This window comes from Lemur catta, chromosome 3 (assembly GCF_020740605.2).
Source record: "Lemur catta isolate mLemCat1 chromosome 3, mLemCat1.pri, whole genome shotgun sequence".
Lineage (NCBI taxonomy): Eukaryota > Metazoa > Chordata > Mammalia > Primates > Lemuridae > Lemur > Lemur catta.
In genome coordinates, this window is record NC_059130.1 from 16,949,300 (window position 1) to 16,971,231 (window position 21,932).

At 37.8% G+C, this 21,932-nt stretch overlaps 1 protein-coding gene and 1 pseudogene across 2 annotated transcripts in view; both read right to left on the reverse strand.

Annotated features, from left to right (window-relative positions):
* Positions 1-728: 728 nt before the first annotated feature.
* LOC123634761 lies at positions 729-2,511 on the reverse strand (annotated as a pseudogene).
* A 9,365-nt stretch (positions 2,512-11,876) lies between these two features.
* The window catches only part of SLC16A1 (solute carrier family 16 member 1), a 35,717-nt gene continuing 25,661 nt past the window's right edge, over positions 11,877-21,932 (reverse strand). For both annotated transcript variants that reach the window (XM_045546838.1, XM_045546839.1), the window contains exons 3-5: positions 21,083-21,226; positions 16,395-17,264; positions 11,877-13,698 (exon numbers count right to left, since the gene is read on the reverse strand). In XM_045546838.1, the coding sequence (XP_045402794.1) occupies positions 13,424-13,698; positions 16,395-17,264; positions 21,083-21,226 (1,289 nt within the window). In that variant the 3' untranslated portion in view covers positions 11,877-13,423. The remainder of the gene's footprint in view (positions 13,699-16,394; positions 17,265-21,082; positions 21,227-21,932) is intronic.

A 21,932-nucleotide genomic window follows, 5' to 3' on the forward strand; every position in this document is an offset into this window, starting at 1 on the left:
CTAGCTGTCATCTCAAGTTATTTTATTTTTATTGACAAATCAGAAAAGTGTCAAAAATATCACAGAAGCAAAGAAACTAAAAAGTTAAACATGATTCTTCCCTTTCTCTGTCTTTTCTTTAAACTTTACTTCCAGGACTGACATGAATCAAGCAATTATATTTACAGTGCATTCAACTCTGAGGTTGAATGGTCTTAAACATCTATTAGAGACAACACAAACCTGTCTGACCAGTAAACCTAGGCAAAAAACCTAACAATTCTGAAAACATTTCTATTTTTATTTTATAAACAATGTAAGAACTAGTTTTATTTACCGAAGATTGCCCCAGATCATATGAACTAAAAGGAAGTTGGGTTAGTTTCTATATTTCTGAGCATTATAGGAATATTTAATTGATATTAGCACTCATTTATCCCAATGCCAATTTGAATATAACTCCATTAAGGGACTTCATAAATTAGTTTAGTAATACCATCTGGAGGTAAAAAACAAAATTACCAAATATACATAACATACAAACATACATACCTAAATATACATAAACATATAGACATAAAGATCTTATTGCTTTTATTCTAAAATTTTAGTCACGAATCAGTAATACAAACTGGTTTATCTCTACTTATATTTTTATACCAATTGGGTTTATGACAAAAATGGGACACCTTAAGATTACTTGCACATGCATATAGCTAAAGCTTTTTTACTAATATTTGTGGGAAAGACTTAAGATTTTTCATCTGCCAGTTTCCAAATAGTTTCCTCCATTTTTTTAACCATAACTTTCCCCACTAGGGGAATTTTATTGATGGCTCTAGTTTATTTCTTCCCAAAAGACCAAATGTAACCAAAGGAAATGAACATAACCTCAAGATTTTATTGTCTTCATAATAAAACAAAAGACACTTAAAACTGGATCACTTGGCCCTTTCTCTTCTTCTCTCTTCCCAGTTCAAAATGCTTGCATCTCTAAATAGCCAGTATTCTTTCAGATCTTCAGTTGGGCTGGACATACTCAAGCCTCAGCACAATCTTCTTTTAGTTTTAGCCTTTTTCTGGGAAATCGGCATAGTCTGCGCACCATAGCCACTCCGCTTCCTGTTATAATACTGCTTTCCCTGGGCATATATAGAGAATCCTTGCCCTTCTTGTACTGTGTTACTTTGTGGGGCTGGTGCTTACCACATATTTCTTACAGAAAGTCCGGTGGGTTTAGGAATGTTCACTATGTTTACGTGAGCACTATCGGCAACAACAGTTCCTCCATTTTTTAGACAGATCAAGCTTTCTAATGAAGATCCTAAAATTTTGAATTTACTAATTTAGTTACTTCCAATGTAGCTTCTGTTTTTTACCAGATTACTGAGTTCAGGGTGGAGCCCATTAACAAATAGGGCAAACAAAGCATTTTCTATGCCTAATTCAGCATGTATAGCTCTTAGCTCAAGAATTTGACTAGGACATAAAGGTAGTTAAAGAAACAAACCTGAGGCTGGGCGCAGTGGCTCACGCCTGTAATCCTAGCACTTTGGGAGGCCCAGGTGGGCGGATGGTTTGAGCTCAAGAGTTCGAGACCAGCCTGAGCAAGAGCCAGACCCTGTCTCTACTAAAAATAGAAAGAAATTGTATGGACATCTAAAAATATATATAGAAAAAATTAGCCGGGCATGGTGGTGCATGTCTGTAGTCCCAGCTACTTGGGAGGCTGAGGCAGGAGGATCACTTGAGCCCAGGAGTTTGAGGTTGCTGTGAGCTAGGCTGACGCCACGGCACTCTAGCCAGGGCAACAGAGTAAGACTCTGTCTCAAAAAAAAAAAAAAAAAGAAAGAAAAGAAACAAACCTGCTTGACCTGAAGGCTTAATTTTATAAACACTTTATCCAGCTTTCTTTTTTTCTTTGGGGTGGGATGGTAACTAGGCGAACCAATTCAATTTTTCTTATCAATTAGTTGTTTAAACTTTTCATTTGCCTTTTCTAAGGAGACTTTTAGAGAGGAAATTTTTTGAATCCTGAAATCTTCTAGCTTCTCCATATCAAAAAAAAAAGCATCCCATCTGTTTGTCTAATTTGGGTGTCCTTATTTTTATTATTATTTATTTATTTATTTATTTTTATTCTTATTTTTTTGAGACAGAGTTTCTCTCTGTTGCCCAGGCTAGAGTGCCATGAAATCAGCCTAGCTCACAGCAACCTCAAACTCCTGGGCTCAAGCAATCCTCCTGCCTCGGCCTCCCGAGTAGCTGGGACTACAGGCATGGGCCACCATGCCTGGCTAATTTTTCTCTATATATTTAGTTGTCCAGCTGATTTATTTCTATTTTTTAGTAGAGATGGGGTCTCGCTCTTGCTCAGGCTGGTCTCGAACTCCTGAGCTCAAAGGATCCGCCCACCTCGGCCCCCCAGAGTGCTAGGATTACAGGCATGAGCCACTGCGCCCAGCCAAGGAGTCCTTATTTTTAAATGCACCTCTTAGATGGACTATCTTGTCCATTTGGAACATTCTTCATGATGGTTACTCTAATTCTAAATTATCTTTGATAAAATTTTGCCACTTTTGTAAATATTTACATCTTCCAGGGCGATAATTTTTATACATTATTTAAAAGGTAGGTATACTAGAAGGTGGAGTACTCTTGAGGATCTTGGGTTTCTCAGAGCTGAGCTGAGATAAAAGCCTAAGTGGAAAATGTCATGAAACATCACTATGAAAACATCCTGTTTTTAGGATGTGATGTTTTCACAGTGTTCCTTTTTGCAAGGAAATTTTCTTGAGGCTGATGGGTGACCTAGTGTCCAGCTCATCCTTTCAGGAGTCTTATTTTTAGGTTGCAGGTACTCTAACAGCTTATAGGTGTTCTTCCCATACCCACCAGTCTAACTGTGGCTTGGCACTGAGAGTCCCTTGACCAACTTAGCCAATGATCTTTCCTTATCGTAGTGTGCAAGAAAAAGAAACAAAGAGGAGAACCCAAATTCCTATAAATTTCCAAAAGATGGTGTCTAATACCCCTTGCAGTCATTGCCACTTATTGCAATCACTGTCAGTTAATGAATTGCCTTTGAAACTGTGGCTCTTGGCAGTAAGCCGCCAGTAACTGTGAACCCCCAGATGTCCTGTGCCCTGCCACGGCACAACCCTCAGCACCCAAAAGCCAAAACAATCAGGAGCTCAAAGGCAAAGAGCTGGACCTAGGAGGAACTTACTCATGACCTCGGGGACACCATGAGGAAGACAGCAGACTCTAAAGGAGTCAGGAGCACCTCACTTGCATTCTTCAAGGGTCTTGGGGTTGTCAGCAGTCTCCTTTAGGTCCCTTCATGGTTGCCAGAACTGTTAAAAAACAAAATTTCAACAAATTTAGTCTAAAGATCTAATAGGCTTTTATTTGCAATTAATAAATCGGGCAGCATCTCATCTAAAGAATAGGTAAGTGCTCTGCTGGACTTATAAAAACAGTTGATTTTTATAAGGTAGCTAGAGCAGGAGTGAGGAAATAGAATAATACAAAAAGTGGACTGGTTAACATCAGGTTATGTTCCTTGTAAGAGTTAAAGCAGAGGGAACTTCTCATCATGCTGGTTCAGGTTGACTGGGCCCCTTCTAATTTGTTGCTATGAATCTCCTGTTTTTAGGAAAAAGTGGTCTATCTGGAAATTTTCCTGTTTCCTTGAAATTTCAGTTTGATTATGTGGCACTTAGCATGAGTAACTCCATTTTGGTTCAGTCTCTTGGGGCATGGTGTACAAGCTCATCCAAAACAATGAGCTCCCATAAATTTTATTCAATACTTTTATAGTAAATGGGTAAATGTAAATAAAGTGTTTCCCTGAGTTCAAGCCACTCCAGCAAATTATTGAGCCCAAAAAGGGGGTCATGAAAACCTCCAATGTGTAGTCAAGTTGGACAGAAGTTTTAGGTAATGTGGGGCCCTGCTATTTACAATTGGCATGTGAAGTTGGGGGCGGGGGGGCGGCAGTCTTGTGGGACTGAGCCCGTAACCTGTGGGATCTGACACTATATCCTGGTAGACAGTGTCAGAATTGAGTTCAGTTGTAGGATTTCCAATTGGTGTGCACAGAGAATTGGAGAATTGCTTGGTGTGAAGAAAACCCCTGCCACATTTGGTCATAAAAGTATTGTGTGGAGGGTGGGTATAGAGAAAAATAATTTGTTTTTTCTATATAGCAGCCTACGGGCCCCCTGGGATTTCCCCTGTCTTCTGCCCTTCATCAGACCTGGGCTTGGGAAACACTCTGCCCTAGGCTGACTTGAGTCTCCAAAGTTTGGCCTGTGGGCTTTTAGGGTCTTCATAACACAATGTGGTAAGCACTGATTTCCTTTTATTACCCCCAATGGACTGAAAGCTTCTTGAAAACAAAGACCAGACTTTTTTCAGGTTTTTATCCTTCTAACCTAGCCCAGAGCCTGGCACATAGTCTGTGTTTTACGATGCTTGCCAGTCAGTTCTACCATGGCCCCCACACAGCTCTCTCTGGATGCTTTTCTCCAGGAGAAATGCAGCCCTACCTTTTTCTACCTAGCTCAAATGTCACCTCCTGCAGAAGCTTCCCCAGAGCCTAAAATCAAAAGGTATGTCTCACTTTGCATGCTGTTCCCGCTCATCTCAAGACGCCCATAGTCTGGTAGGGATTTAGAGGGGCATACTAATGAGTACAATGCCTTGCAGTGCTAGGAAAGATCATGAAAGACTTTTAAACGGGCAAAGGATTACCAAGTGTCCTTTCAATGGAATGGTGTGTGTTATTTAGGGTTCCAGGTTATCTGATGCTATAGGGATCCCTGCTGCAAAAGTTAACTTGGGGACGGCTGGTGAAGATGCAGATGTTTTCTGTCTTAAGCACAGTGCAAGATGCAACTAGTTCCTGTTCATGGCAATGCAAATGAATTTTATCCAGCAGAGAACAAATCTTTGTAAGTCCCATTTTCTTTCTTTCTTTTTTTGAGACAGTCTCGCTCTGTTGCCCTGAGAAGAGTGCTGTGCCATCAGCCTAGCTCACAGCAATCTCAAACTCCTGGGCTTAAGCGATCCTCCTGCCTCAGCCTTCCGAGTAGCTGGCACTACAGGTATGCACCACAACGCACAGCTTTTTTCTATTTTTAGTAGAGATGGGGTCTCACTCTTGCTCAGGCTGGTCTCGAACTCCTGAGCTCAAGTGATCCTCCTGCCTTGGCCTCCCAGAGTGCTAGGATGACAGGCATGAGCCACTGTACCCAGCCCCAATTTTCATTTCAAACAATTGTAAAATCCTACTGTTTCCCTCCTTAATTAATGAATTAAATAAATATATGTTTATTCTATATCTGTATGAGTCATGATTTCATCATTTGGAAAATTATCGTTTAACAGTGGTATCTATGATAAAGGAGTGATAATTAATACTTACTGAACATTTATTCTGTGTCAGGCACCATGCTAAAGGTTTTATGGATTATACCTTATCTAATCCTTATGGTGACCTGGTAAAGTCAGTTTATTATTAGTCCCATTTTACCGATGTACAAAACAAAGCCTAGAAGCTAAGTAACTTGCCTAAGGACTCAGTCATAAGTGGCATATCTGGAATTCATACTCAGAGACCTTTGGGTACAAATCTTTGACACAAAGATTTATACTCTAACTGTACTTTTGACATAAGGGCAATTAAAATTGTGGGATCAGGTGAGGCTTTTTGGAAGAGGGGACATGAACCAAATTTCAAAAGATGAGGATTTGGTGCAGAGGGGAAAGGAGGGGTGTCTAGGTACAGGTGGCACTAAGAAATTCAGTTGGGCTGGAGAGCAAAGTGTGGGCCAAGGACTGTCAGGAGATAAGGCTGAAGAGTGATGATCAAGGAGGGCCCAGTGAGTCAAGCCAAGGAGTTTGGACTTTATCCTCAAACTACAGGATTTTAGGCAGAGGAATGATATTATTTTTATCTTTATTGCTTTTGTTTGAAGTTATAAAAGTGGTATAGGCTTATTATCATATTATTTTAAAGTAACAATGCTGAGAGATTTGGCCCCGTTAGAAAAATCATTTTGACAGCAGTGTTGAGGCTGGATTGGAAATGGTGAGTGAGAACAAAGTCAGGGAGGCTATTAGAAACCAAGCCAATGGCAGGAAAAATAAAAGGAGGGAATGGAAAGGAAGAACAGTAAACTAGTTGAACCTCTGTGATTTGGCAACTGATGAGGTATGTGGGGGGCGAGAAAGGGCAGCAGGGAGGGGCTCGTGTGCCAGGCAGAGCCCTCCAAAGTGCCCAGCTCAGAAACTCCCCACTGCAGGCCTGTTTATTCATTCCTAGCATTTGAGAACAGAGATAGTATTTGGAATTTAAAAGGAAAAGGGCTGTTATCAAAAGTCTGTACAGCTCCCATTCTGAAAAGCATATACAAATACAGCATGACCAGAGGCACTCAGGCCCTTCTCTTTTGGCCTCAAGGTGGTTAGAAGGAAAAAAAAGGAATGAGGAGAAAGGAAAAGAAAGATAAATCACAAATTATAAACCTTCTCTTGATAATTATGCACATACAGATTGTAGGCACACCAGGTGACTTTTAATCCTGGTCCAGTTCTCCTCCTGGCCCTCTTAATGGCTTCTGGCCACTTCCTCTTGGGATCTGGCCAGAGTAAGCTCAGGAAATGCAAAGTTTTAATTCTGGAATCAGTAAAGCATATTAGGAAAGGAAATCCACAGTGGAAAAAGCCACATTATGCATTTCAAAGCCAAGAGAAAGAATTGTAAATTAGATTGTGAATTTATTGGGGACAGGAACCACTTTACTCACTTTGGTACAGGGCCCATGTGATTGGTTTGGCCATTATTCACCCTCAGGGTCACCCAGGAGTTGGCCTCTTCCATTCTTATACAGTTCCAAAGATTCCATCCAGCAAAACCTTCAGCTTTAGCAGCTAAGCTGTCTGCAGTCTTGCTGTTGTGCTCTTCTGACAGCAGGGGAGACACCCTGCCTGGACAAAGGCCCAGCTAAAGGGTATTTTTAATTATACTCACTTCCCTAGGATTCTGCATGAATCAGGTGATAGAATATATTTGAAAGGCCTTTGTAAACTCTGATGAGCTATACAATTACCAGCTGTTGTTTATTCATTGTTGTTCTGGTTGATGACTTAATCAATACTTGCTATACTGCATTGCAGAATATTCAAACATTCAGATTTTTAAAACTACTATGTACTCAGTGCATTAATACTGCTACGTACTCAACAGTCTGCTGGATACTTTCACACTTAATCCTCACAATAATTTTATTACATTTGCCAAAGAGGCTCAGAGAAATTAACTTGCTCAAAAATATATTTTAATCTTTTTATGCTCTCCCAAGATTGGGTTAGCGGTTTCTCCATGTGCTACCATACCACGGCAGTTACTACATGGTCTTCCCTATTAGACTAGAAGCTATGGGTGCTAGGAACTATATTTTGTTCCTGCTATATTCCTTCTATTAGGAAATAGAGCCAGGTATATAGAAGATGCTCTTAAAAAATACTATTTAGGTGACATGAATGAATGAAGGCTGATCTTATATCCATTGCTCTATTCTGAAAACAACTGTTTTCCTCGTAACTTACTATTCATTGCCTATTTTCCCCTACTAGAATATTAGATGCCTGTGAAAACATATTATTGTGTTTTGTTCACTGCTGGATTCTCAAAGCCTAGAACAATGCCTGGGATATAGTAAGGGCCCAATAAATATCTGCTGGTGAACAAACAAATTCTACCCATTTTTTTGTGACATCAGTATATTTTTTCCTGATGCTGATTTCAGTACGGGTAATGCTCAAGAACAACCACAGCACTGTGACATGGGTGAGTGGCGAGTGCTGAATGCTCTGCGTTTCTGAGTTACACACTCACTCAGCTCAGTGGGGATCAGAACCACAGGAACACTGTCTCCAAGAGCACTGCCCGTGGGAAGGAGGCACTGGTAGCCGCCGGCACAGGATGGTCTCGAACTCCTGAGCTCAAGTGATCCTTCGCCTTGGGCGCCTTGGCCTCCCATAGTGCTAGAATTATGGTGGCTTCAGCCACCGTGTCCAGCCAGTAACCATCACATTAAGAAAAAATTAAATTTACCACACTCACAAAATTACAATTAGTATATGTATTTTCTTTTCTTGTGCATGTATATATGTATTATGCATATACGTACACATATGCTAGTTTGTGTTTTTTCACTTAGCATTATGCCATCTTTATATCATAAGGACTTTAACTATCCATCTAAATGCTTCCATGTAAGGATTTTTCAAAGAAATTGATAATTACAATCTTTCTTAAATACCCGAATCTGGAATTTTTATGGAAAAGGATAAGATGTGAGCTCATGGTGCTTGGTACATATTACAAAATTGCTTTCCCAAAATGTACCAATTTACTCAGCCACCAACTGACAATTTATCATTTAAACTATGTCATTGATATAGTAGGAAAAAAATCTCATCAATCTTTCAATTTGCATTTAAAGGCATTGCTAAGGATAAGGAACTTTAACCATGATTAGTGACTGGTTATCTTCCCTATGGAGGGAGTGAATTGTTAAGAGTAGAAAGACCAAGGGCTTTGGGATTCAAATGCATCTTATGCAAAGAGCTGGACATACATGCACCACACCATGTGGTGAAGTGTTAGCTCCATCCATTCATTTACAAAAGACCAATACATTTGTAAGTCTAAAAGGAAAATCTGATCAAAAAGGATTTGATCATTTGGCTAATATTCTTACGAGTCACTCTGAAACCATCCTCTACAAGTAAAGATCCACTTTAGGAACTACAAAGGCCCATTTTTTTCCATAAGCATTAACTTTTTTATAGTCAGGTGCTTATACTTAATAAGCAATTGCTTAACACAAGCTGTCACATATCAATTAACTTTTATTTATTTTTTGAGAGAGTCACTCTGTTGCCCAGGCTAGAGTGCCGTGGCGTCAGCCTAGCTCACAGCAACCTCAAACTCCTGGGCTCAAGCAATTCTCCTGCCTCAGCCTCCTGAGTAGCTGGGACTGACTACAGGTGCGTGCCACCACACCTGGCTAATTTTTCCATTTTTAGCAGAGACTTGCTCAGGTTGGTCTAGAAATCCTGACTGAGCTCGAGTGATCCTCCCACCTCAGCCTCCCAGAGTGCTAGGATTGCAGGCGTGAGCCACCGTGCCTGGCCTATCAATTAACTTTCATGCAACCCTAGGGGTGGGCACTAATTATTAACATCTTACATGAGAAAAAAACCCTGATGCTTAGGAAAGCTAAGTAACCTGTTTGAGGCCACACAGCCTCAATCTGAACCCAGGCAACCTACCTTGTTAACCAACCAGCAGGCTATAATTTCTTTTGCTAGCTATTGCTATTTCCTCTAGGGAAGTCAGGATAAAAGTCAGCATAAAGTAAATAAACTCATGCTCTTGAGCTAAGAAAGATACTCTACACTCATACATGCTACTGTTTCCACCTGCTCACATTTTATTGATTTTGCCTCTATGGTCTAGACTGAATGGAGGAAAAAGGGTGACAGAATCTAAAACCCTAAAGCTAGAACACATTTCAAGGAGTGATGCACTTGAACTGCCACTGCTTCCCATCCAGATGGTTCTAAACTCTGAAGCAAGTTGGCCCAGTTGCTCATATCTGGGCAAGCCAGGCAAGCTTGGGTTGTTACTTCCTGTCAAGCACCGAAACAGTGATGTAATTATACAAGTCTGTCATTAACCTCTTTCTTCATTCCTTCTAGGCAAGTGCCTGACTTGATTATTAAAACAAGCCATGTTGCAAAGGTGAAAATTTACTGTTAACTTCCTCATCTTTCTAAACAAACATGTGTGCGTGTGTGTGTGTGTGTGTGTGTGTGTGTGTGTGTGTGTGTGTGAGGGGGAGGGAGAATACCAGCACTGATGATTAAGTTTATTATACTAGGAACCATTTCCTAAGGAAGGTGAAACCCAGACATTTAGGTTTTTCATACAAACATGCAACTGATACCCAATTTATCAATCTGAAATTCAATACAATAAAACATTAGTTCATACAAAAATATTAAATGTCTTTTAACAACTTTCTTCCTTTTTAAAATACAGGGTAACATTTTAATATTGACATATATATCTATGATATAGACATAGACTACTAAATTCAGACAACCTAAGAATCCAAACAGAGAATTCTTTATCGATGTGACTAAATCAGGGATAAAATACCTCTGAATTTCCCATAATTTGTTTTACCATCATCCTTTCCTTAATACTTTTTATACAAACTATCCATTTATCTTGGCTAGTTAAGATAGTTTAATTCTCAATAGATTTGAGTATAACATGATAATGTGGTCTGGTTTATGTTACCATGATCTTCTGTAATTATCCAACTTATCAGTTTCTTAAATAATTTTCCTGCTTTGACTTGGGAGCCTGTTTCAGAGTGTGTACTCTTGAACAGTCTCATGCCTTTCTGGGCACTGTAACTACCTGAGAGTTGAATATGATCTCTCTGCGACTTACAGAGGTTATGGGGCAGAGAAAAGGAAAAGATAGGCAGGTGCTCTATGCATACATCTATTTTCCCAAAGCAGACACTGAATCCCTGTGAACTGAAACTTCAAATGGAGTCAGTCTTAAGATGGAGTAAGGGGCAACAGACTGGATCAGACAGCCCAGCTACGTCCAGTGTTGACGTGCAACACAGAGACGATAAGCTGATTGTTAACAAGAGGTGGCACAGAGCAGGCCTATGTTGAGTTTTAGTGTTTGTTGCCAAAATTGATCTTGAATAAATCTCTTAAGCCTATATATTCAGGGAAGAAAATTCAGAGTTGGAAGAGTGATAAGAAGTATAGTTTGAACTCTGAGCCAGTTGTATAGGCTTGGAGATATTGCAGGTTCAGTTCAAGACCACTGCAATAAAGCAAATATCACAACAAAGCAAGTTACACAAACTTTTTGGTTTCTCAGTGCATGTGAAAGTTATGTTTAGACTATACTGTAATCTATTAAGTATGCAATAGCATTATGTCTGAAAAAAGCACATAACTTAAAAATACTTCACTGCTAAAAAATGCTAACGAAGTGAGCACATGCTGTCAGAAAAAATGGCACCAAAATCAAGTTTGTAAAAAACAAACAAAAAAGCAGTACCTGCTAAGTACAATAAAAGGGGGAATGCCTGGTACTATCTTTTGCTTCTGAATTCAGAACTTGAGAACCCTTCCTTCTAACGACTGGTGGTTAATCTGCATCACAAACCCCTCATGCCACTAAGACTCAACTACCGAACACAGAGTAGCAGGGTCTACTGTGTGGATGTAGCTTCTACAGTAACAATGGGGGAAAATAATTCTTTACACTTGCTTACTTGCTTTACTTTTTTTTCTTTTTACATTTCCTTTACTTACATTCCCTCACCAACAGTAATTCTCATTTTTATAGAAGGGAAAAGAGGTACAAACAAAGAGTATAGATTTGGGTCCATGGAAAATGGCGGAGTCCAAACTGGGGCCAAGCGACCAACAGTCTCAGCAGCCTTCTCCCTTAAAACTCCTCCTCCACCTGGCATAACACTCAGGCATACAAAGGGAGTTTTTCATTATGTCCTTAAAGTTAACTGCTCTGGATACTCTCACTTCACATGAGATGGTTTCACAATTCCCCCCATGCTTGTCTTAAAGCAAAGGAGGGGAAAGGAGAAAATTAAAATAAACCATATATACAAGTCTCAAGGTACATAAACTGGATGATTTGATTTAATTTAATTTAATACAAGGAAAGGCCAAATTGAAACCTGATAATGAAAATGAAGACACAGTAATATTTTCTTCAAGAAAATAAACATTTGGAGGGAGAAACATTTTCTAAAAAAAAAAAAAAATGTTTATTTGGAAAAGTTAGCCTCTTACACAAGGTTTTGTATCTATATGTTCATTCTGTCAATTACAGTGGTATTTTAAATGCATTGAATATAATTTATTGAATGACTATATCTTTCTACCTCAATTTAAAAGATACTACACTAAAAAAATATTTACAGTTTTCATTCTGGTCCACCCTCCCTCCTATCCTTATACTGAACCCATTTCTCTACTTTTCAGGTAAGTGAAAAGGGTCACAAAATTTTTAGGTTTGTGTGGAGAGTAAGAATGTATCCAATAATTCTAAGCATAACAATTTTTTTAAGGCCTTCTCAGAAAAAAGAAAGGGAATTACTTATCAAAACTAAGCACATTTAGCAGCTTCCCTCCGAATCTTATCTTTGTTGGTTTGCCTGGTGCCAAATTTTTCTGGCCCTCTTTAATTTGAAAACATTGAAAAAAAATTTAAAAAATACCAAACACATACAAACTGAGAATCTCACACATAGCTCTAAGCTAGAAGCAGATATAAATGGGACCACTGTGAATCAAAAGGGAAAAATTCCAGGTGAAAAAAAAAAAGATTCCAACAGTCTCACATATTAATGGAGGTTTTGGAAAAACCTAAGCTGAATTTAGCTGATGTTTAAAATATCTGTCTACATTTAATTATATGTGTTATATTTACTTACTAAGGAGGCACAGATAGTTTTGATATATAGCTTCATAGATTTTAATACTGTTTTACAGTTGGAAAAATAATACCAAGTGATTTCAAAAGGGGCAATGATCTATAACTACTCAAAATGTGTCTTCGAACAGGGGAGCAAAAGTAGTAATTGAATGAAAACAACCCTCAAGCACTTACTTGGCTTCTAATAAGCATCCCAAGAAAAGGTACCCAAGAGGTGTTAACAAGCACAATGTGGCTACAACAGCCAAGATGTTCCCCAAGTTTTATGCTTTAAATTTCCTAAATACATAGCTAGCAGGCACATACGCCAGGCAACTACTGATGCTAGAAGATATTTGAGTCAGCATTTTATAAGACTTCCAGCTTTCAACCAATATTTCTATTCATAATCTTCCAGTGAAAATGTCTGCAAATATATTTACAAATAGCAAGGAAGCAAGATTAATTTTAAATTTGCCTCAAACAAGTTAGTTATTTTTCCTTTTAACACCACACTCAAAATTGATGAATTCAACAGAATGGTTTTAAAAGTTAAGGCTCTCTAAAGAGTTCTAGAGACTAAAACTTAAGGCACATATTATAATCTTCATGATACTGTTAAAAGCTAAGATTAAAACAAAACAAAACAAAACTTATTTCCTTTCCTCATCCTTTGCCACCAACCACTCCCTCCCCAAAGAATATGGCATATTTAATTCAGGCTATTGGTAAGGAGTGAAACAAAAATTTCATCAATGAACACCTGGTATGATTTTCACATAAATGTCCACTATCTGCATTAAGCACCACTGGTAGATGACAGGCCAGTAGATATTTTCAGATATCTTGAGTCATGAACTGCTCCATTTACCCTTCAGCCCCATGAGTTCAGACTGGACTCTCCTCCTCTTTGGGGCCTCCTTCTGTGCCTTTCTGGTCCGGAGATTCTGCTGCTTTAGTAATTTCTTTTGGCTTCTCAGCACCATCTATACTGGTTTCCTCCTCTTTACTTTCCTTTTTCTCCTCCTCTGCTTTCTGTTCTTTTGCCAAAAGTCGATAATTGATGCCCATGCCAACGAAGAGATAGATACCTGCAATAATTAGGATTACACCACATGCCCAGTATGTGTATTTGTAGTCTCCATATTTGTCATTGAGAGAACCTAAACATGTTAAAAAAAAAAAAAGTTAGGTGGGTAAAAGTAAACAAGGTTTGTTTTCCCAAACAAAGCTGAAGGATCCACTCAGAAAGATGTCAATCCAATTATCACAGAGCCCACAAATGACAAATTAGTACAAAAAGGAATTGCTAAATATTATCTGGTCTTCTGTTTATAATATCTCACTTGTTTTGAATGGCTTTGCACATTCTGTTACTTTTTGCAATTTAAAAATAATTAACTCTTGGCAAATCTGAATTGGGAAACACATAGAGATCACCTAGAATCTATTTTCTCAATACACTATGGAAAAAGTTGTTGGTCAAAAAAGGTTTGTATGCTCCAAGACCATAGAGCTATTTCAATTAGCCAGGCAAGTGCTCTTTCTCTATCAGCATTTCCAAAGAGTATTCCTATGAAGGTTTGTCCTATGCTAAAAATTTAACAGTAATACCTTAATACCATTCTAAGTGTCTAATCCTTAAATAGATTTTATCATCCCCATTGGAGAGTTATAAGAATTGAAGCACAGAGACATTAAAGCTAATAAAGTAAGTGAAATAGCTTGTCTTTAAACCCAGGAAGTCTGACTCTGAAGTTTGCACCCTTAACTACTGTGCTACAGGATACTATTCTAATGTTTCAAAAGTCAAATGAATTTGGGAAATGGAATTTCATATTCTTTTCTATTAAATATTCACAATGTACACTAGCATATTGAAAGCTTTGTGAGGTCCTATAGTAAATAAACTTATTAAACTTGGTGTTTCTATACCTTTTTTTTTGGCCATGAAACTCTTGTTATAGTAAAATTTATTAGCCTCTCATCAAACTAGTATCTCCTGGAATAAACTTTGGAAAACTCTACACTTATACAAGACTATCATAACCAATTCAAATGATTCCATATGGCTCTCTAACCCAGGGCATCATTCATTCAGCAATATTTACTGAGCCTCTATCATATACCAGGCACTGGCTCTGCTAAGCATTGAGTACAAGGATGAGCAGAAGAGATAACATCTACACTCAGTGGAGAAGAGAGATGTTAATCAAATATTGTAACTACACAAACTGTGAGAGTGCTACAAGGAGGGTTTTGAAAGCAAATAATAGGCAGTTGGGATCAGCAAGTGGGGTCAGGAAGGCTTCCCTTAAAGTGTCAACTATGCTGAGATTTGCAGGAGGATAGGAGTTATCTAGGAGAAAGGGGATGGGAAGAGGATCCAGGCAGAACAGCAAGTGCAAAGGCGCAGTGGTAGGAGGAGGCACAGTGTGAGGGGGGAAGAAGGAGGGACCAGGTTGCTGAAGCAGAGAGAGCAAATGGCCAGTGGAAGGAAACGAGGCTGGGAGACAGGTGGGACCAGCCATGCAGTGCCTTGCAAGCCCCATTAGGGAATTTGCTCTTCACCCTAAGAACAATGGGAAGCAACTGGAGAGTTTTAAGAAATCTCTAAGAGATCTGAATTGGAGACTTTGAAGAGATTGAAGAACAGCTAGAGTGGATATAGGTAGACCAGTTAGGACCAGCCCAAATAGGAAACAGGAGCTTTGGATAAAGGTGGTAGTTGTGATGGAGAAAAATGGGCAGATTAGAAAAAGACTTAGGAGATAAAAACTGACAGGACTTGGCAACTCATTGGGTATGGGGTGGAAGGAAGAGAGCAATATCAAAATATAGCTGCAGATCTTCTATTATGTAACCTTACTCCCCGAATCAAAATTCCCAAAGTATGATTCACATTTAGAAGGAGGGTCAAATTATTTTTTCACGATGTGTTATCTATTGGGCTACTAATTGAAAGATGAAGTATTTAGTAATGTTAAGGAATAGTTCCCAAATTACAACTGATTTACTAGCTGCATGATCCTAGCCAAATTATTTCACCTTTTGATGCTTCTATTTCTTCATTTATGAAATGTAGACTACAACAGTCCTTCTACCTCATAGCCTTGTGAAATACAACAGGATATAGAAAATGGTTAGGACAGTCCCTTGTACACTGTGAGCTTATGTGGTAGCTATTATTATACTATTACTACTGAAATAAACTCCATTATTAAAATGAAATCATTACTAGTATTTTAAAGGTAGAGTTGTTTTTCTATGTGTTTTTCTATAATAAGCATGTTAGTTTTATGATCAGGAAAAACAAATTTTAGGTGGGGCATGATGGCTCACACCTATAATCCTAGCACTTTGGCGGGGCTGAGGTGGGAGGATTGCTTGAGGTTAGGAGTTAGAGACCGGCCTGAGCAAGAGCAAGACCCCATCTCTACTAAAAAATAGAAAAATTAGCTGGGCATGGTGGCGCATGCTTGTAGTCCCAGCTACTTGGGAGGCTGAGGCAGGAGATTGCTTGAATCCAGGAGTTTGAGGTTGCAGTGAGCTATGATGATGCCACTACACTCTAGCCAGGGCAATAGACTGAGACTCTGTCTCAAAAAAAAAAAAAAAGGAAAAAAGAATAAACAAATTAAAAAAAACAGTGATATCTGTAACAATATTTGATTCCCTTTTGGCTTGATGGTTCAGTTTAATTTGATTCTGTAAGTATTTGAGCAATTATAGTGTGTTGAGCATTGAAAGAGTTGGTCTTGGTCAAACAGTTCACTAATCTCTGATTTCTATCACCTTGCCAATCTTATATGTCTGTTTTATGATAACAGAACTACAGAGGTAGGGAGACATACTATACCTAAAAGCGGTGGCCCCAGGAGGACAGGACAGCATTCCACAATGGTCACCAATCCCACAGCGCTGGAGAACCTCTGAGGTCCGACGAGGTCCATCAGTGTTTCAAACAAAACGGAGCTGAGCCACCCAAAGGCAAATCCAAAGAATCCCGCATAGACACAGAACCCAATATAGGTGGTGGCAGAAAAAGGTGCTAGCAAATGACATGCTCCATTTGCGATAATAGAAGCTGCAAAGAAATACTGAACTCGAGGTCTTACCCACTTTGTGTTGGCTACAAGTCCCATGGAGGGTCTGGCTACCATGTCAACAAAAGCCAGAATGGAAAGAAGGAAGGCAGACTTCTCACTAGAATAATGCTGACTCTTACCATAATTACTAAGAAAGACTAAAGGTGTGAAGAGTCCAAAAAACATAAGCACGTTTCCAGACAGGTATAGCAAAAAGCCTCTGTGACTGAACAGGGATAAGTCCAGGAATTTATTAATTGTTTGAAAGGCTGATTGTTTCTCTTTTTTGGGGTGTCCTCCAATAAGATCTGTATTTGCATCACTTGTACTTTTTATTGCATCAGATTTTCCAGCTTCCTCAAAGGAATCTTTACTTCTATCTTTCCCTGCCTTAGTTGGCTTGGGCCCTATTGGTCGCATCAGGGACCCAGCTACACAGCAGTTAAGTAACAAGCCCCCAAGAATTAGGAAGCTTCCTCTCCAGCCAAAGATACCGAAGAAAGCTTGATTGAGGGGAGCCAAGGTAGAAAGGAACACAGGGCTTCCTGCCATGGCCAGTCCATTTGCCAGTGGTCGCTTCTTGTAGAAATACTTGCCAATCATGGTCAGAGCTGGGTTCAAGTTGAAGGCAAGTCCAAGACCTGTGGAAGAGGGGGGGAAAAAACCCACATACTGTAATAAACATCAGAAATATCTTTGAAATTACTGAACCAGACAATAAAACTAAAATAAGAGGCATAAATAATGGAAAGGAGACAAAAATCCTCATCATTAGAGATGTTATATAGTGGTTTAAAGACTGTGTTCTAATAAAGACTGTATGGGTTTAAATCTCAGCATCACACTTATTGGCTGTGTAATCTCGGATGTGTATACCCTCTTAAGACTGTTTCTTAATATGTAGAACAGGCACAAGGCACTGTTTTGAAGAAGAAAAGTTTTGTAAAGCACTTAGAACAGTACCCAACATGTAGTAAGCACTCAAAAAATGTTATTTTATTGTTGCTGTTTTTATTATGTGAAGGTGAATAACTATTTTGTCAAATCTAACAAAATCACTGGAATGATTATTATAACCACACAAGATCATTAAATAGATAATTATCAAATAGAACTAAAACAGATTTATAACAGAAAACACAATACAAAATGATCCCTTTCACTATAGCACCAAAAAATAAAACTGTGCAATTTATAGGGCTCAAATTGTGAAATTTCCTGAGAAGTCAGAGACTTAAAAATAACACACAAAGTTTTGGGAAAATAAAACACATTGTCAAGACGTCAAGGCTCTCCAAATGAATGCAGTAATTTAATGTAATCCAATGAAAATGTCAGTGGATTTTGAGATTGAGGTAAAATGACTCTAAAACATACTTAGAGAACAAATACATGGAAGTTAGTAGGAATTTCTGGTGATGCAAGGGAAGGAGTGGGACCAAGCAGATCAGATATTTAAATGGCTTTATAAAAGCTACAATCCTTAGAACAGTGTGGCCCTGTCTCGGGAATAGGTAAACAGTCATCAATGAAAGTGGACAGAAAGTCCAGGAACAGAGCTAAAATATATATAAACATTTAATGTAAGATAAAGTGGACTTTTAAATTAATGGAGAAAGAACAAATTATTCAATAAATAGTGCTAGTAGAAGTAAATATTCAAAAAAGCTCTCCTTAACCTCTGCTTGCTCCATACCATTTATTTTAAGTCATTCCCAGAGGCTTAAACCAATAAACCAGAGCTGGTCACTCCCTGACTTCAAACCTCCCAGGCTTCCTATCTATACCTTTGCCCTGGCCCTTACTTCCCTATCTGACAGTTCTCACATGTGCTGATAAGCTGTAGGGTCTGTGGTCCCCTAGATTTTCATAAAACTGGTTCCTTATTGTTATTCTGATCTCAACTTAAAGTCATCTCTTTAGTGAGATCTTATCTGGTGAGCCTGCCCAGGTCTTCCGTGTCCTAACACTTCATTTAAGGCTTTGTATAGCATTTATCACCCCTCGATATTTTTCTGTTCTTTTTTCTTTATTATAGACAGGGTCTTGCTGTCACCCAGGCTGGAGTACAGGGTCATAATCATAGCTCACTGTAACCTTGAAGTCCTGGCTCAAGCAATCCTCCTGTCTGAGCCTCCTGAGTAGCCAGGACTTCAGGTATGTTTCACCATGCCTAGCTAATATTTTTCTTATTTATTCATGCATTTGTGAGTTGTACTGTCTGCCTTCTCCCAATAAAGAGCATGACTTTTCCTGACTTGTTGCTCTACCTCCACAACACCTAAAATGGCTCCTGATATACACACTGTTCTTGTTCAATAAATATTTAATGAATAAATTAATAAAGGTAAAATGAACCAACTGATTAACCACGTGGGAACAAATAGAGTTATACATCTTTTTTCTTTTATGTCAGATGTTTTCATTCATTCAGAATTTTTAAATGTAAAAATAAAGTGTATTAAAAAAAAGTGGACAAATATTTTCATGATCTTGCAATGGGAAACAACTTCGTAAGTATAATATATAGGACAGAAACCATAAAAGACTGAGAATTTTGAATACACAAAAACTTTAGATATTTAATGAGGGGAAAAAACAATTTTAAAAATAATTTCAAACAAAATTTGACATAAAAAATCAATTAGGAACAGATATTTGTACACTAATGTTCACAGCATCACTATTCACAATACCCAAAAGGTGGAAATAACTCAAGAATCCATCAACAGAAGAATGGATAATCAAAATATAGTACATATAAAAAACAGAATATTACTCAGCCTTAAAAAGGAAAGGAATTCTGATACATGGTACAATACGGAAGAACTTTGAAGACATTATGCTAAGTGATATAAGCCATTCACATAAATAAAAATACCACCTATATGAGGTACCTAGAATAGTCAAATTCACAGAGACAGAAGGTAGAATGGTGATTACCAGGGCTACAGAGGGTGGGAAAAATGAGGAGCTACTGTTTAATGAGTACAGAATTTCAGTTTTGCAAGATGAAAAGAGTTCTGGAAATGGATGTGGTAAGGGCTGCACAACAGTGTGAATGTACTTAATACCACTACACTGTAAACTTAAAAATGGTTAAGATGGCAAATTTTTATGTTACATGCATTTTATCATTCTTAACAATTTAAAAGAAAATTAATTGGGGGAAAAAGTATGTCTCATGCAAAGGAATAATAAATTAATGTGTAAAGTTGTACGTTATTCTTATACACATAAGAAAATGAATATACAAAAGTAGCCAATAAGTATTTCGTAAAAAAAAGACACTATACCATTGTTGGCATGGGTCCCTCTCTGATACATTGTGGGGGCACTATAAGTGAGTATGACCTTTCTGGAGGGCAATTTAGCACACACATATTTAAAATATAAGCAGTTCCCTTTCTACAAATTTATCAAAGGAAAATATTCATGTTCACAAAAGACTTTCAACCCAATATTGCTTACTAATAGTAAAAATTTTAAAACAAAAACCCCAAATAAAACCTAAATATTCAACAGTTAACCAAGAGATTGGTCAAATAAAATTATGATATATTGATTCAATAGAATAATAGAAATTAAAATTATGTACCAGAATTTTTAATAACACAGAAAGTTGTTCACAATATGTTAAGTAGAAAAAACTGGTTACAAAACAGTATACATAAACTGATCCTATATATGGAAGGATATACATCAATGTGTTAATAATGATATTCTTTGGATTGTGAGGTTATGATTAATCTTTATTCTTTATACTCATTAGCAGATCATTACCTTAATTTGGTGATTAAAAGAGGGGAGGGATTATCCTCTTATCCCTCAGAAATGTTATCTGTAACCATTTTTAAGTTTACAGTGTAGTGGTATTAAGTACATTCACACTGTTGTGCAGCCCTTACCACATCCATTTCCAGAACTCTTTTCATCTTGCAAAACTGAAATTCTGTACTCATTAAGCAGTAGCTCCTCATTTTTCCCCACCCTCTGTAGCCCTGGTAATCACCATTCTACCTTCTGTCTCTGTGAATTTGACTATTCTAGGTACCTCATATAGGTGGTATTTTTATTTATGTGAATGGACATTCTATCAAATAATTGTTGCTTTATGTTTAACACTCTCTCCTGCTCCAATAGGAGCCTATTCTCCTTGGGAGGAAGAGGCAAAGAGAATAACCAATGACCACCTTGCAACAAGTTGACAAGTAATGCAATCATCTCTTTCAATTCATTCATTAAACAAACAATAAATACCTATTATATAACAGCAATTTCTTTAAAAGTTTGCTTTTCTAGTGCTCTTAAATTAATTTATCTACAGGTCTTCAAAATGAAAGTCAAAGCATTTCTATATGGAAAGAATTTCACTCAAAAGATCTGAAAAAAGAATGCAAGTGAATACCAAATAGCCAGCAATAAATTAATGCTTGAAAAGGAATCAGTAGCAACTCACCTCCAATGACTCCAATACACAAGTAAAGTTCCTGTACAGTGTTACAGAAAGAAGCTGCAATCAAGCCACATCCTGACAAGCAGCCACCAACAATCATGACTGGACGACTGCCATATTTATTCACCAGGATACTGCTGATAGGACCTAAGAGATAACCCAAAATTTAGTAGTGTAAAGGAACCTACTCCTTCACATCTATACAAGGCATGAATTACAGTAAATGGCAAGTTCTCCAAAAGGCAATGATAATGTTGCTTTCTATAATAATTTCTAAGTCATAAGTATGTATATTAGAAAATAAAGATACTAGAAAACATTATTAATTGTACATGTTCTATGTCTAGAAATACTGGTGGAATTTTACTAAAATATTCAAAACCCGAATTTATCCTTACTCTTCCTCTTTTAAGGTAAGACAGGCTGAAAATACCTTGGTAATAAATGTTCACAGGGTTCTTGATGTATCAACAGTTTGCTCTGTTTTAATTTTTAGACAGACATATAAGATGTATGAACATATCTGAATGGGTGTTAGAGTATTTATACAGTATCATAAATGTGGTTTGTGCCATATTTTTTAAAAAAGGAAAAAAAGACAAATATACACAATCATTATTTCCAAGTTTAAACAGTTTTGCAATTAGGTCATTTCAATTAAAAAAAAACAACTGTTCCTAGTTACAGCTTGATGTTTCAGGTACTGAACCAAATATATCCTTTAGAATTGCTTGGTTCCATGCCTACATCAATATGTTTCATGGTAGCAATACTGTGAAAAAATGCTTGCAAGAGAAGATTAAGTCAGATAATAGTCAATATAACCTTGGATCTGATAACTTGAGTAGATAGA